The following is a 17,019-nucleotide window of genomic DNA, read 5'->3' as shown; positions in this document are numbered from 1 at the left end:
TGAAATCCCCAAGAATGATGGTGGGTAGCTCAGAGGAGAGGAAGAAGGGTAGCCAGGAGGAGAAGTCTTCCAGGAAGCGGGGTATGGATCCAGGAGGCCGGTATATCACAGCAATCTTCAGGGGGGTTGGGGAGAATAGTCGGACACAGTGGGCCTCGAAGGAGGAGAAGGATAGGGAGGGGGGGTTCACATACTTTTTCTTGCAACTGTACATTGTAACCTTGCCAAACTTCTTACATCTTGTCCAGACACTGAACAATATCTGCGCCTATTGTCTTTCAAATAATGCACTCTAATGTTTATTAGACATTTGTTTGGGTCCGAATAAAAATTCGGAATAATGTTTAGTTATTCGGAATTTCAGATGTATCCAAATCTCTGAATGAAATAGTAACACATTTCATTGAAATTCATTCAGTTTAATTTCATATATTCATTCTCCAATGAATTATGAATATAAACAAAACCATAGCCTGCAATTCAAAATCGAGAAAAAAATGGTGTGGGCCCCCCCAATCCATACCAAGCTCTTGAGATCTGATATGGAGTTTAAGGGGAACTTCATGCCAAACTAAATAAAATTGTGGGGGTCCCCTCCAAAATCCATACCAGATCTTTATCTGAGCTTGCAGCCCGCAGACCAGGCAAGTGGGGGGTGTGAGCAAGCCCCCCAAACCATATCAGGCCGCGTGCCCTCAATATGGGGGGGGGTGTTTGGGTGTAGTCCCCCGTGTAAATGAGAACAAGGGCTTCTTCCCTACAACCCTGGTCTGGTGGCAGTGGGGGTGCAGGGGGGTGACTTATAAGAATCTGGAAACCCTTTTAATGAGGGGACCCCCAGATCTCAGCCTTTCCCTATGTGAATGAGTATGGAGTAGCCCTATGAGGTAGTATACCCAAAGGCCCTGGTATGGATAGGGGGGGACCCCCCATAGCTTTTTTTCAGAATGTTTAACCACTTCCTGACCGGCCGTTGCATATAAACGGCCGGACGGTGGCACTGCAGGGTCGGGTGGCCGTTTACAAACGGCCTCCTCGCACCCTGCTTGTGCGCGCTCCCTGGGAGTGCGTAGCACCGCGATCCGGTGCCCGCTGTGTCCTCCGGACACAGTGAAACACTGATCATCGGACGGGACCTCTGTACAAGGTCCCGATCATGTGATCACTGATTGGCCAATCAGTGATCACATGCAAAGTAGTAAGCAAGATGTCACGTGTGACATCATTGCTTCCTACGTGTGAAATCTGTGAATGATCACAGAGGTCACATGGTACAAGACTATTCACAACAGACTTGTACCATGTGACAAGCTGTGACCAATCACAGCTCACTCAGTACTTCTCAATGAGTGCAAGAATGCAGCCAGAGAGAAGGAGAAATTATTGATTTTGCAGCCTTTATGCAATCAGTGTAAAAAAAAGCAATCAGTGTAAAAAAAAAAAATCTTCATCACCCCCCACAAGATAACGGTCTTAATTTGGACATGGGATTCCTCAACCATTATCCAACAGCTTTATGACCATCTATTAGCTAAAACTTGACCCCCTCTGTGTGAGTGTTGTATCCCCCCCTCGCTTTTGATGTATCTTATCTGTAGCCCTTTTTTTTTTTTTTTTTTTTCTCAATCCCTTCTAACATTCTGCTTAAACTTTGTGATTTGTATAGTACTGCTTGGACTTTGAAGAAGGGGACATACCCCGAAAGCTTGTCTTCAAAATTGTATGTTAGTGCAAATAAAAAAAGTATCACGGACAGAACTCAATTGTTTCTGTTGCAAATGCACTAATACGGCTACAATCACCTCAAGCATAATAGAAACAAAGAAATTTTTTTTTTTTTCAAACTTTTTGCACTTTTTTTATTTATAGCGCAAAAAGTAAAGTGCCCAGTGGCAATTAAATACCACCAAAAGAAAGCTCTATTTGTGAGAAAAAAATGATCAAAATTTCATATGGGTACAATGTTGCATGACCGCACAATTGTCAATCAAAGTGCGGCAGCGCTGAAAGCTGAAAATTGGCCTGGTAAATAAGGGGGTATAAGTGCCTGGTAGGCGAGGGGTTAAAGTGGAAGCACACGCTGCTGCCAAAGGCTCAGCCTGGAGGATGGCACTAACAGACCTCCTGAATGAGACCTAATGCAGAATATGGTGCTGCTGGAAATGTCCAGTAAATCTACAGTGTTTCATTATATCACATACAGCTTTAAAGCATCTCTCATGGATTTATTTATTTATTTATTTTTGGTTTGTTAGCCAACCACCCATGCCATTTTTTCACAAGATATTAACCTATTATCTTTGAAATTAGGCAGAATGTAGTATCAAGATTCCCCCCCCCCCCCCCCCAGACTTCAATGAGGTCCAATATTGAGTTTAAGTTTGTGGAATTCATGGAAACTCATGCAGGACTCAACAAACCCCCTGTGATCAAACCTTGGAAGATACGTTCACTGATAATGGAAATCCATCTGAGAGGACGATATAGGGCAGCCTGTGTGCATAGTAATCCTGGGCTTAGTGTTATGAGAGCATTTTGGTCCCTGTGGAGGAACCATTCACAGCTTTCGCTGAAGAAGAGAAGGTGAAATCACCAGCCTGAGGACTGCAACAAGAAAGTCAAGTATAAGGTGTTTAATTAAAAAATCCTGGGGAGGACTTTGTAGGGAGGGGCAGAGGAGGGTTTTTTTGGGGGAAGTTACTTTTCAGCTGTAGCCTCCCTAGCGGTCTGATTATGTCCATATTTCTGTGCTCAAAGCAGTACATTTTTTTGCATGGAAATATGTATTTTTTTTTATTGTAGGCCTGTAATTCTTAGGAATAACTCAGTAAAATCTGTCGGAACAAGAGCTTAGTAAACATCCCGGGTAGGATACAATTTTAAACACAAAATCATAATATATAATTTAATAAATAATCATAAAAAATAATAATATAATAATACATTTAACCTCCCTGGCGGTATGATTCTTTCCGATTTTTGGTGCTGAAAGCGGTACCATTTTTTTCCATGGAATAATGTAGTTTTTTTATTGTAGGCTGTAATTTTTAGGAATAACTCACTGAAATCTGTCCGAACAAGAGTCTAGTAAACATCCCGGGTATGTTAAAATTTGAAACACGAAATCATAAATTATAATATAATAAATAATCACAAAAAATAATAATATAATAATAATACATTTAATTCAATAATATAATCAAACCAAAAACACTGAAATTTGAAATATAGCGCCACAATAAGTTCACACATCACTGAGCTCAGTCGCAGAATCGTTTTCAGTGTCTGATGAGGAATTTCCCCCACCAATCATTATCACTCAATTCTGCAAGTGGTTCTGATTTACTATCGCTGTTCTCTAGCCGGTCTAAAACCGCGTCTGACCTAAAGGGACGCTTTTTGGACGCCATGGACGTTTCTAAGTTTCCAGGCAGAAAGAACAGTCAAAATGCAGGCAGGGCGCAGGACAAAGCACTCGGGACAAAATGTATGTGAAATTGGTTGAGACAGCAATGTTTTACTATGTAAAATGTAAAAAAAAAAATGACATTTTTTAAAATTTTTAAATTTCCCGCCACGGGCGGCGGCGGCGCCCGTACGTCCCGACGTCACAGGGACAGGACACAGAAGCCGGATGCCGGCATCGGCCGGAGGAGATGGCCGGGGATGCTGCAGGGGACACATCGTGGGAGCGAAGGACAAGGTAAGTGAGGAATACATGCCGGAGCAGTGCCGCATGGTATTCCCGAGTGTAGCTCGGGGTCACCGCTCTTGGTACTGAAATGTTACCCCGAGCTACACTCGGGAATACCGCCAAGGAGGTTAATTCAATAATATAATCAAACCAAAAACACTGAAATGTGAAATATAGCGCCAAGTTGGCACATCGCTGAGCTCAGTCGCAGAATCGTTTTCAGTATCTGATGAGGAATTTCCCCCACGAATCATTATCACTCAATTCTGATTTACTATCGCTGTTCTCTAGCCGGTCTAAAACCGCGTCTGACCTAAAGGGACGCTTTTTGGACGCCATGGACGTTTCTCAGTTTCCAGGCAGAAAGAACAGTAAAAATGCAGACAGGGCGCCGGACAAAGCACTCGGGACAAAATGTATGTGAAATGGTTTGATACAGGAATGGAATACTATCAGATTTTAGTAAATTTAGTGAATGTCCCTTTTACAGTTTTCAAATTTCCCGCCAGTTCCGTCCCCAGTACATCCCATACGTCCGCAGGGACCGGAACCCAGAAGACAGATGCCGAAATCTGCCGGAGGACATTTCCTGGGACGCTGCAGGGGGGACATCACAGGAGCGCAAGACAAGGTGAGTGCAGAAGAGATCTCGGAGCAGCTCTGCAGGGTATTACCGAGTGTAGCTCAGGGGGGGTTACCGCTTGTGGTGCTGAAACTTTACCCCGAGCTACACTCGGGAATACCGCCAGGGGGGTTAAAAGATATCTTACATATATTTTATGGACTTTACTGAAAGCTCTAAATCTCAGTGCTAGGATCTTAACCTGATAAGAGCCAAGTGAACTTTCTGTAGTTAGTCTGAACTCTATCTCTGTATACATGAGGGTTTCCCTCAAGAGTCCAAAAACTTGTAGGCTACGAGTAGTATTACACCCTCCCACATGGTATAATCTGCACCACTAGAGTATGGTATAGATATACACTCACTGGCTTCTTTATTAGGCCCACCTGTTCAATTGTTTAACACAAATTTCAAATCAGCCAATCACATGGCAGCAACTCAATGCATTTAGGCATCTAGATGTGGTGAAGATGACTTGCTGAAGTTCAAGCCGAGCATCAGAGTGTGTAAGAAAGGGGATTTAAGTGACTTTGAACATGGCATAGTTGTTGGTGCCAGATAGGCTGGTCTGAATATTTCAAAAACTGCTGATCTACTGGGATTTTCACGCACAACCACATCTAGGGTTTACAGAGAATGGTCCAAAAAAGAGAAAATATCTAAGTGGCAGTTATGTGGATGAAAATGCCTTGTTGAGGTCAGAGGTCAGAGGAGAATGGGAAGACTGGTTCGAGATGATAAAAAGGCAACAGTAACTCAAATAATCGCTCGTTACAACCAAGGTATGCAGAATACCATCTCTGAATGCATAACACATCGAATCTTGAATCAGATGGGCTAAATCAGCAGAAGACTACACCGGGTCAGCTAAGAACAGGAAACAGAGGCTATAATTCCCACAAGCTCACCAAAATTGGACTGGTCTGATGAGTCTGGATTTTAGCTGTGACATTCAGATGGTGGGGTCAGAAATTGGGGTAAACAACATGAAAGCATGGATCCATCCTGCCTTGTATCAATGGTTAAGGCTGGTGGTATAATGGTGTGAGGGATATTTTCTTGGCACACTTTGAGCCCACAAGTACCAAACGCCACAGCCTACCTGAGTATTGTTGCTGACCATGTCCATCCCTTTATACTGTAATTACAGTGTCCCCATCTTCTGATGGCTACTTCCAGCAAGATAAAGCACCATGTCACAAAGCTCAAATCATCTCAAACTGATTTTTTGAACATGATGTATACAGTGGTCTCCACAGTCACCATATCTCAGCACTTTTGGGATGTGGTGGAATGGGAGATTTGCATCATGGATGTGCAGCCGACAAGTCTGCAACAATTTAACAATGCTATCATGTCATTATGGACCCAAATCTCTGAGGAATGTTTCCAACATCTTGTTGAATCTATGCCATGAAGAATTAGGGCAGTTCTAAAGGCAAAAGGGGGTCCAACCCAATAAGAGCAAGGTATACCTAATACAGTGACTGGTGAGTGTACATACAAATATACACGGCTCAAAAAAATTAAAGGAAGACTTTGTAATCAGAGTCTAGCATCAAGTCAATGAAACTCCTGGGATATGGATCTGGTCAGGTAGGTCGCAGAGGGGGTTGTTCATCAGTTTCAGCTGCTTTGGTGTTAATGACATTAACAACAGGTGCACTAGATGGGCAACAATGAGATGACCCCCAAAACAAGAATGGCTTTACAGGTGGAGGCCACTGACATTTGTATCCCTTTTCTGACTGTTCTTCACTAGTTTTGCATTTGGCTAGAGTCAGTGTCACTACTGGTAGCATGAGGCCATACCTGGACCCTACAGAGGTTGCACAGGCAGTCCAAGTCTTCCAGGATGGCACATCAAACGTGCCATTACCAGAAGGTTTGCTGTGCCTCCCAGCACAGTCTCAAGAGCATGGAGGAGATTCCAGGAGACAGGCAGTTACTCTAGGAGAGCTGGACAGGTCCATAGAAGGTCCTTATCCCATCAGCAGGACCAGTATCTGCTCCTTTGTGCAAGGAAGAACAGGATGAGCAAAGGAAATTTCAAATGCATTCAGGAAAGAAAATCTTTTGAACTAAGAATGATAATTCTATATGACACAAGAGATAACAGCCTTAATTTGGACATGGGATTCCTCAGTCATTATCCAACAGTTTTATGACTATCACCTCAAGCATGACTGCCTCTGTGAGTGTTGTCCCCCCCCCCCAGACTTTGCTTTTGCTGTGTCTTATCTCTGTTCTCTTTTTTTTTCCCATCCCCCACATCTCTTCTAACATTCTGCTAAATCTTTGTTTTAGTACTGCTTGGACCTGAAGAATGGGACAGACCCCGAAAGCTTGTCCTCAAAATTGTATGTTAGTGCAAATAAAAAAAGTATCACGGACAGAACTCAATTGTTTCTGTGGAAGATGTGGAAACACTGAAGTGAAAGCACTATTGGAAGGAACAGAGGACTCAGAGATGGGGGTGCGGTGAAGCTTTATTAGACCCATTTTGATATATGTGGGTCAGGAAATCCAGTAAGAGACTGAGGAAGTGAGTTGCAGGAGAGTACTCACCTTTGACAGTTCACGTATTCCTGATGAGATATATATATATATATATATAAAGTACAGTGCAAATGCTTTCGGCAGTTGTGAAAAAATGCTGTAAATGAGGAATACTATCCGAAATAGAAGTGTTAATAGTTTATTTTATTAATTAAAATAAAAAGGAAAGTAAATGAACAGAAGAGAAATCCAAATCAAGGCAATATTTGGTGTGACTACCCGTTGCGTTCAATACAGCATCAATTCTTCTAGGGACACTTGCACACAATTTTATAAGGAACTTGGCAGGTAGGTTTTTTCAAACATCTTGGAGAACTAACCACAGGTCTTCTGTGGATGTAAACTGCCTCAAATCCTTCTGTCTCTTCATGTAATCTCAGGCAGACTTGATATGTTGAGATCAGGGCTCTATGGGGGCCAAACCATCACTTCCAGGACTCCTTGATCTTCTTTACACTGAAGATAGTTCTTAATGACATTGGCTGTATGTTTGGGGTCATTGTCTTGTTGCAGAATATATGTGGGGCCAATCACACGCCTCCCTGATGGTATGGCATGATGGATAAGTATCTGTCTGCATTCCTTAAGGTTGAGGACACCACTGATCTGACCAAATCTTCAACTCCATTTGCAAAAATGCAGCCCCACATTTGCAAGGAACCTCTACCATGCTTCACAGTTGCCTGCAGACACTTGTTATTGTACCGTTCTCCAGCCTTTAAGCGAACAAACTTCCTCCTGCTACAGCCAGATATTTCACATTTTCACTCATCGGTCTAAAGCACCTGCTGCCATATTGCAGCTTTTTTCCTATGTTTTTGTACATAGTTGAGTCGTTTAGCTTTGTTCCCATGTTGGAGGTCTGGCTTTTTGGCTGCAATTCTCCCATGAAGAATACTTCTGGCCACACTTCTCCGGACAGTAGACGAGTGTACCTGGGTCCTACTGGTTTCCACCAATTCTGTGCTGATGACACTGCTGGACATCCTCTAACATTGAATGGAAGTAAGCATGATGTGTCTTTCATCTTGGCCGACCATTACGTCTACAGTCCCCAACATTGCCCGTTTCTTTCTGCTTCTTCAAATGAGCTTGATGAATTGAATTGATCCTGGCTTGAAGCCAAAGGGTAGTCACACCAAATATCGATTTGATTCATCTTTCTTTCCTGTTCGTTCACTTTGCATTTTGTAACTTGATAAAAAACAAAACAAATAAAATATGCATTTTTGAAAGCATTCCTACTTTATAGCATTTCTTCGCACCTGCCTATAACTTATGCACGGTCCTGTATGTATTAAATAGTTACAGCTTTTCCACATCTGTGACTTTCAATGTAAAGTTAAAAACCATTCATAAATAAAACTGTATATGTAAGATAAGATATACCTGTCTTATTGGATATTTGCCCTTCTGAACATGGGGCACAGTCATAGCAGCAAGAGTGCATTGAAGATTTTGGCTTTTTTCTGTATCCGGGCAAACAAGCGTCCACACACCGAGATTCCAGCTTCTAAAAGAAAGTGAAAGAAATGAAGTCTACTTGTGTTACATACCATTGGAGGTTCAATAAGAGTGTGTGGCCAAATGGTACTTTATTTCCTTATCCATTGGCTTCCATTGCACTTTAAAGTGCATACAATCCCCAAATCTATTTCTCAGTAGAGCCGCCATCTTGTCTCTCTGTGTACAGTCTGGAGATCCTGCCAGGAACAAGACTTCCTGTTTCAGGCTGACAACACTAAGCCAGTGCCTCACCCTGGAGGAGGACTCATGGTAGGCTGCTACAGGAGGTGCTGCTACTGGCACAGGGGCAGACTGACAACTCATGGGGCCCCGGGCAATAGGGGATCATGGGGCCCCTGTGGCCTTGCGCAAACTCAAAAAAGCCTATGAAAAAGGTACCAGGGGCATCTCATGGGGCCCCCTACTGACCCTGGGCCCTCGTTTCCAAATGGTCAGTCTGCCCCTGTACTGGCATGATCTCTGGGTAAAAAGCTTAAAAGTATGAACTCGGTGTAGTTATTCCCCCTGAGGTCATCACAGAGGACAAGGGGGCGCTCTTTACGTCTGGAGGAAAAGAGATTTAATCTTCAAACACAAAAAGGTTTCTTCACAGTAAGAGCTGTGAGAATGTGGAATAGACTCTCTCAAGAGTTGGTTGTGGCCAGCTCAGTGGATTGCTGTAGGAAAGTCCTGGATTCTTTCTTGGATACACAGAATATAACTGGATATAACATTTATAGGGAAAGTTTATCCAGGGAATATTCGATTGCCTCTCGGGGGATCAGGAAGGAATTTTCTGGGGGCCTGCAGGAGCAAATTGGATCATTCTTTGCTGGGTTTTTTGCCTTCCTCTGGATCAACTGTGGGTGGAGGATTAAAACGTATTTTTTTAATGGTTGAACTGGATGGGTTTTTGTCTTTTTTCAGCCAGACTAACTATGCAACTATGTGACTTTGTAACTATGATTCACAAAAATGAAATGATTATGAAACTTGAATATAGTGACACATGATGACAAACATACTGAAAAAAAAATGATTTTGAGTTTACATGCACTTTAAATACCTCTCACCTGGTCTATAGCCAAAAGACTGGCCACCAGTCACTCACCTCCTGTGCACTCTAGCAGTTGCATTGCTCAATCTGTCACCCGCTGTGAAAACAGATTATTGTACTTGGCCGGTACATGTCAAATGTACACAATAATTGGCTTTCATTTATAGGTATTCATTGTGTACTATTGTGATGATCTCTGTAAATGGTCACAGTGATAACATGGTACAGACAGGGTAAATTACAGTGCCTTGTACCATATGATAGCTGTGGACGATCACAGCTATCACAAATGACTGCTTATAGCAGAGATCATGACTGACATGACATGTAAAAAAATCACCTCCCTAGAGTAGTTATGTATCACTGTTATGTTTTGGTCACAGTATATAATGAAAAAATTGTACAAAGAAAAAAATAATTGTGAAAGAAGGAAAACATTTTTTAAAAATCTCTCTCTATTTATTTATTAAATTGTTTATATACTGTCACCAATCAGTATGCCTGATCACTGCCACATCAGTCATATGATAACGCTGTACTGCTCTGATGACAGTATGTAATTAAAACAATTAAAATTTTTCTTCATTTTCCCAAAAACTGTGACAAAAAAAAGACAACTACAAAAAACTCACCATACCTCTTATTAAATAGCTTTGTATGTCTGCTTTCCAAAAAAGGCTTGTTTGTGGGATATTTGTACTGTCCTGGCATTTTTTCAAGAAATAGGCTGTCAGTACATCAGAATTGATTTTCAGATACAGAGCATCCAGAAAGTATTCCCAGCGCTTAACTTTTGCCACATTTTGTTATGTTACAGCCTTATTCCAAAATGGATCAAGATAATTTTTTCTTTAACATTCTACAGACAATAATCCATAATGACAACGTGAAAGAAGTTCATTTTTAAATCTTTGCAATTTATTAAATATAAAAAAATTAAATAAAATCACATGTACATAAGTATTCACAGCCTTTGCCATGACACTCAAAATTGAGCTCTGGTGCATCCTGTTCCCACTGATCATCCTTGAAATGTTTCCACAACTTGATTGGAGTCCACCTGTGGGACATTCAGTGGATTGGAGTCCACCTGTGGGACATTCAGTTGATTGGAGTCCACCTGTGGGACATTCAGTGGATTGGAGTCCACCTGTGGGACATTCAGTGGATTGGAGTCCACCTGTGGGACATTCAGTGGATTGGAGTCCACCTGTGGGACATTCAGTTGATTGGAGTCCACCTGTGGGACATTCAGTTGATTGGAGTCCACCTGTGGGACATTCAGTGGATTAGACATGATTAGGAAAGGCATAAACCTGTCTATAGAAGGTCCCACAAGTCACAGTGCATGTCAGAGCGCAAACCAAGCCATGAAGTCCAAGGAATTGTCCGTAGACCTCCAAGACAGGATTGTATCAAGGCACAGATCAGGGGAAGGGTACAGAAACATTTCTGCAGCATTGAAGGTCCCAATGAGCACAGTGGCCTCCATCATCCATAAATGGAAGAAATTGTGAGCCACCGGGAATCTGCCTAGAGCGGACCGCCCGGCCAAAATGAGCGGTGGAGGGAGAAGGGCCTTACCCAGGCAGGTAACCAAGCCCCCGATGGTCACTCTGAAAGAGCTCCAGCATTTCTCTGTGGAGAGAGGAGAATCTTCCAGAAGAACAACCATCTCTGCAGCACTCCACCAATCAGGTCTGTATGGTAGAGTGACCAGACGGAAGCCACTCCTCAGTAAAAGGCAAATGGCAGCCTGCCTGGAGTTTGCCAAAAGGCACCTGAGGGACTCTCAGACTATAAGAAACAAAACTCTCTGGTCTGATGAAACAAAGATTGAACTTTTTGGCCTGAATGCCAAGCGTCATGTCTGGAGGAAACTAGGCACTGCTCACCACCTGGCCAATACCATCCCTACAGTGAAGCATGGCGATGGCAGCATTGTGCCGTGGGGATGGCTTTCAGTGACAGGAACTGGGAGACTAGTCAGGATCGAATGAAAGATGAATGCAGCAATGTACAGAGACATCCTTGATGAAAACCTGTTCCAGAGCGCTCTGGTCCTTAGACTGGGGCAGCGGTTCATTTTACAACAGGACAAAGACCCTAAGCATACAGCCAACATAACAAAGGAGTGGCTACGGACCGACTCTGTGAATGTCCTGGAGTGGCGCAGCCAGAGCCCAGACTTGAACCTGATGAACATCTCAGGAAAGATCTGAAAATGGTTGTGCACCAATGCTCCCAATCCAACCTGATGGAGACTGAGACGTACTGCAAAGAATGGGAGAAATTGCCCAAAAATAGATGTGCCAAGCTTGTAGCATCATACTCAGAATGACTTGAGGCTGAAAGGGCTTCAACAAATTATTGAGCAAAGGCTGGGATTACTTATGTACATGGGGGGGGGGGGCTGGGAATACGTATGTACATGGGGGGGGGGGCTGTGAATACTTATGTACATGGGGGGGCTGGGAATACTTATGTACATGGGGGGGGGGGGCTGTGAATACTTATGTACATGGGTTTTTTTTTTTTAATAAATTGCAAAGATTTCAAAACTAACTTCTTTCTTGTCATTATGGGGTATTGTTTGTAGAATGTTGAGGAAAAAAATAATTGAATCCATTTTGGAATAAGGCCGGAACATAACAAAATGTTGCAAAAGTTAAGCGCTGTGAATACTTTCTGGATGCTCTGTATATACTGTATACCTTAGATTGTAGACTCTATAACTTTCACACAGACTAAAAAATATACACTGATTTGTGTTATTTTTACCAAAAAAATGTAGCAGAATGCATTTTCGTAAATTTATGAAAAAAAATTATTTATTTGCAAAATATTATAAAAGTTTTTCAAAACTTTGCTATTTTTTCATTTACACCCCCCATGAAAAATATGTCTCAAAAAATAATAGTAATTGAATTTGGGTACAGTGTTGCATGTCTGAGTAATTGTCAGACAAAAAAATATTTCAATTAAAAAAAAAATGAATGGTGTCAGCCTTGCCTTAGCAGGTATAACAAAATGCTTCCAATGGTATATTTACAGAGAAAACACTCTTATGGTTGGATACACTTTTAATCATTTCATCCATCCTGGAGGACAGAAGTCATTGTTCATAGAGAACCCCATAGTCCAGGACAGGGGTGGACTGACAACTCATGGGGCCCCCGGGCAATAGGTGATCATGGGGCCCCTGTGTCCTTGCCCAAACTCAAAAAAGCCTATGATAAAGGTACCAGGGACATCTCATGGGGCCCCCTACTGACCCCGGGCCCTCGGGCAGTGCCCGAGTTTCCAAATGGTCAGTCAGCCCCTGATCCAGGAGTATAAGTAAGAAATAATCTCTAAAAAATATTTTATTTTCTTGTTTAATTTCTGTGGTATTTATACTGATATGTGAAGGGCAGATAAGGCTAATATCATATTTAGAAAAATAAATTTCACGGGTAGCACTACGGAACTGCTTGACTGTAATTGTTATGCATTTGTGGTGGAAACTGTACAATCGGTGGCCAATGTCATGAAAAGTGATTGTCTCATTATTATTATTATTATTATTATTATTATACAGTATTTATAAAGCGCCAATAGTTCACTCAGCGCTGTACATTACAATCACATGTGCTCCTCCTCACCGTATTATTGGCTGCGCTCCATGTTATGTTGTTGGGGTCAATGTGAAATTGGTCCTCCTCTTTAGCCCATGGTGTGTAGAAACCAACATCCGTAGACCTTAATCTAAGATGGCGGACAGACTTCATCCAATTTACTATCTTGTAGTGGAAAGGAAATTCACCATTTTCATCAAATAAGGTCATTCTGTCTGCCGTCTTAAATGGATTTTTTAGTTGTTTCACATATTTATACAACTGGAGGAAAGAAAAACCTCAAACAAGTTAACATGGACGTTTATACTCTTTATACATGATGACACTTTATTAGTTGAATTACCGCCCAAACCAAGACTGGTATTTCTTCAATTACCCAGTTATATCCCTCCTCCTCCAATCCTCTCCTCCCCCACCAAAACCCCCCTAACAACCCAACTCCCCACCAAGGTTCATCATACCTATATATGAATACATCTGATGATATTGCTAAACAAGATCTACACCTCCACCTACCATTGGGTGGAACAACAAAAATGTTTAACTATATATATCGTCTAATGTAATACTGTATGAATGAAACATATCGCACTTCCCTGTTTTTTCTCTGAAAAATTTAATAAAAATATTGAAACATAAACTCTTTATACAGTATGTTGCTTTTACCTTGTTTCTGTATCCTCCTTTAGATACATGTTATTTATTTTTTGTAACTAAAATCTTTCTGTTTATATTATATACATTATTTCGGACTCATTGATGTCATCGCTGGGTCCCTGTGCATCCCTATGCAATGCAGACAAATCATGGCTAGTGGGAGGGACCGGCAGGGTGTTGTACATAGCTTCCTGAGAACATCACCACACCCTGCCTCAGGTCAGAGCCCTCAGCCCTAGTGCAAGAAGTGACCTGCATCTTGGGAGGAGATGTGAAAATATCAGAATACCCTGATGAATGGATGTCAGCTTACCAATTCCTAGATGTGATGGCTGCATTAGCCTTCTTTTTTAGGCTTTCTTCTATTTTCATCTGGTGATGTGGCCAGTAAGTCTGTTGTTTTTCAAAAGAACAAGCTCTGTTGCAGATGTTTGAATTACAGTGATGGGACAAACCATTTTACACTGGCAGTGGTGCTTACATTGATCAGCTTTTATTTTTGTTACATAGTTACATAGTTAGTCTGGCTGAAAAAAGACAAAAGTCCATCCAGTTCAACCATTAAAAAAAAATAAAAGTTATAATCCTACACCAACAGTAGATCCAGAGGAAGGCAAAAAAACCCAGCAAATCACGATCCAATTTGCTCTTGCAGGGAAAAAAATTCCTTCCTGATCCCCCGAGAGGCAATATTCCTGATCCCCCGAGAGGATATTCCCTGGATCAACTTTCCCTATAAATATTATATCCAATTATATTCTGTGTATCCAAGAAAGAACCCAGGACTTTTCCTTGTTCAAACTTTTTATTGGGGTTTCAAGCACTATACTGTAAAAGGAGCAAGGCATTATTATATGTAAACAAATGAGTGGAGCTCCTAGGACTTGAGAGCGGATTCCTCGGAAGTCAAAAAGAGAGGATTGGAATAGAATGAACGGTTAGAGTAAGAGAAGACGAGCAAGGAGAGGGGAGAGGATAGAACATGTGACTTCCAGAATAATGGGGGGGGCTTGGGACTGGACTACCAATAGGTGAAGTAGGGGATTATTAGGGGAGGAGAAATTATTCATTAAAGTTCAGAGGAAGGAAGTGTTCCACCCAGGGGGTCCAAACTTACAAGAATTTAGGGACAGTGTCTGTAATGGTCGCTTCCACTTTAGCATGTCACCTTGTTCCAAACTGCAGGAACGCACAGAGAAGGATATTTCCAAGATTTAGCTACAATTTGTTTGGCAGCTATAGTGACTTGTAAAAGAAGTTTGAATAGGGACTTGGATATCAAGGAGGGTTGCAGGTTTAGTAAGGCAATGGCTGGGGTAGGCGACAGTGATTGTGCAAAAAAGAGCAGATAGCATGCAGAAGATTTCAACCCAAAAAACTTAAATGGCTGGGCAGGACAACAAATATGGAGATATGGAGATATGTTCCTACCATCGCACAGCCATGAAAATAGTCTGGAGAGTAACCCGGGGTCTATTTATCAATCCTTGTCGAGAGTAGGGACCATTGAGTCAGAACCTTGTAGTTGGTCTCAACGGCTACCATGTTCTGTGAGGAGGATTTGGTCCCAATCGTCAGAGCTCAGCTGGGATCCCAGATCCTTTTCCCACTTAGCGACATATGAAGAGCCGGGATAATTCAGTAATAGAGTGTAGAGAGCAGAAATGAGGCCCTGCCTGTGTGGGTCTTTCCTGCATGCATTTTTGAAGAAGGTCATGGAGCTGACGGAGCGCGAATTAGTAGATAAAGGAGTATAGAAGTGCTTCAGTTGGAGGTATAAAGATTTCCGACGCTGGTAAAGAATGCTATTCACGAAGGGAGGGGAAAGACTTGATACTAGTGCTAGTCAGAAAGTGATGGGCTCAAATAAGGTTTGCTGAGGACCAATGTACGAAAGAACGTTGAGAAGACCAGGCTGGAAGGAAGGCCAGGTTCCGAAGGTTTGAGAGAAGAGGGTTGTGCGGCAATTGGATGGGATAGCGGGATTTGATTCTGTCCCAAAGGGAAATATAGTGGGATGTTACCGGATTCTGGAGTGCCCAACAGTCAGGTGGTCAAAGCCATGGTAGGTTGGCTACTGAGAGAGGATCACACTAAACTGATTTGAGAACAACCTACTGTGGAATCTCATGTCTCGCATGATATTTCGGAAGTTGCGCAAGATGCACGGCTTGATAATATTTGGCAAAGTCTAGGAGGCCTAGACCACCCATTAATTTGGTCTTGTGAATGGTAAAACAAGGTACTTGAGGGCGAATAGGACCCCAGATATATGCGTAGGTACTCCATTGTAGAATGCAAAGAAAGTGTGCTGGGACAGGGATGGGAAGGACTCTAAATAGGTATAGTATCTTAGGCAAGATGGACATTTTAACCACTGTGATTCTTTCCATCCATGCCAGCGGCAATGAAGACCATTTATGCAAAAGGCCAGTAAGATGGGTGAGCATTGGTAAATAGTTGGTGGAATATAAGCCCGATAGGTCAGCTGTCAGTTTAATGCCTAGATAGGGGATAGACTGGTGGGACCACAAAAATGGCGGAACCTGTTGTAAATGCAAGATTTGCTGAGGGGAGAGGAAGATATTCAGTACCGTCGACTTTTGGGGGTTAACTTGAAGGCCGGAGATGTTAACAAAGTCTTGTAAAAGCCGGAGTAAGGTGGGGGCGGAGGTCAGTGGAGAAGTCAAAAAAAGGAGTATATCGTCCACGAAAAGACAAAGTTTGTGGTGAGACCCACCGATCTCAAGTCCACGTATATCAGGATCCGCTCTGATCAAAACGGCTAGAGGTTCAATAGCTAGGGTGAAGAGTAATGGTGAAAGCGGACATCCTTGGCAGGTGCCTTGAGATATTGTGAAAAGGGCCGATTTGTGATCCAAATAACAAACACTAGCTGAGGGGTTATAGAGAAGGGATCCAGGTTAAGAAGTGAGTTCCAAAACCCCAATATTGCAGAATATAACTGAGGTAAGACCATGAGACAAGTCTTACCTCAAGCAGTATTTTTACTCAGTGTCCTCCACCCCTCTCTGCCAATCCGTCCACTGGCTTCCCATTGCCCAACAAATAAAATTCAAAAAGTTAACAATAACATATAAAGCCATTTACAACTCTGCCCTAAATTACATAACCAATCTTGTCTCCAAACATCACCCAAACCATCCTGTCTGCTCCTCCCATGACCTACTGCTCTCCAGCTCCCTTATCTCCTCCTAATGCTTTTCTACAGGACTTTTCAAGAGCCTCACCCATCCTCTGGAACTCTCTACCCCCAATATATCCATCTATCACCTACTCTTCCCAC

At 42.3% G+C, this 17,019-nt stretch overlaps 1 protein-coding gene across 1 annotated transcript in view; it reads right to left on the bottom strand.

The window, feature by feature from the left end:
- Positions 1-17,019, bottom strand: part of LOC149445065 (vomeronasal type-2 receptor 26-like) — a 35,988-nt gene that overhangs the window by 6,182 nt on the left and 12,787 nt on the right. Inside the window, exons 4-5 of the mRNA XM_089654242.1 lie at positions 13,083-13,316; positions 8,265-8,388 (exon numbers count right to left, since the gene is read on the bottom strand). Coding sequence (XP_089510368.1) covers positions 8,265-8,388; positions 13,083-13,316 — 358 coding nt within the window. The remainder of the gene's footprint in view (positions 1-8,264; positions 8,389-13,082; positions 13,317-17,019) is intronic.

Source organism: Staurois parvus, unplaced genomic scaffold (assembly GCF_062004578.1).
Source record: "Staurois parvus isolate SC_StPar_1 unplaced genomic scaffold, SC_StPar_1.0 ptg000747l, whole genome shotgun sequence".
Taxonomy (NCBI): Eukaryota; Metazoa; Chordata; class Amphibia; order Anura; family Ranidae; genus Staurois; species Staurois parvus.
The sequence above is the reverse complement of the archived record's forward strand: the minus strand, read 5'-3'. Positions and strand labels throughout refer to the sequence as shown.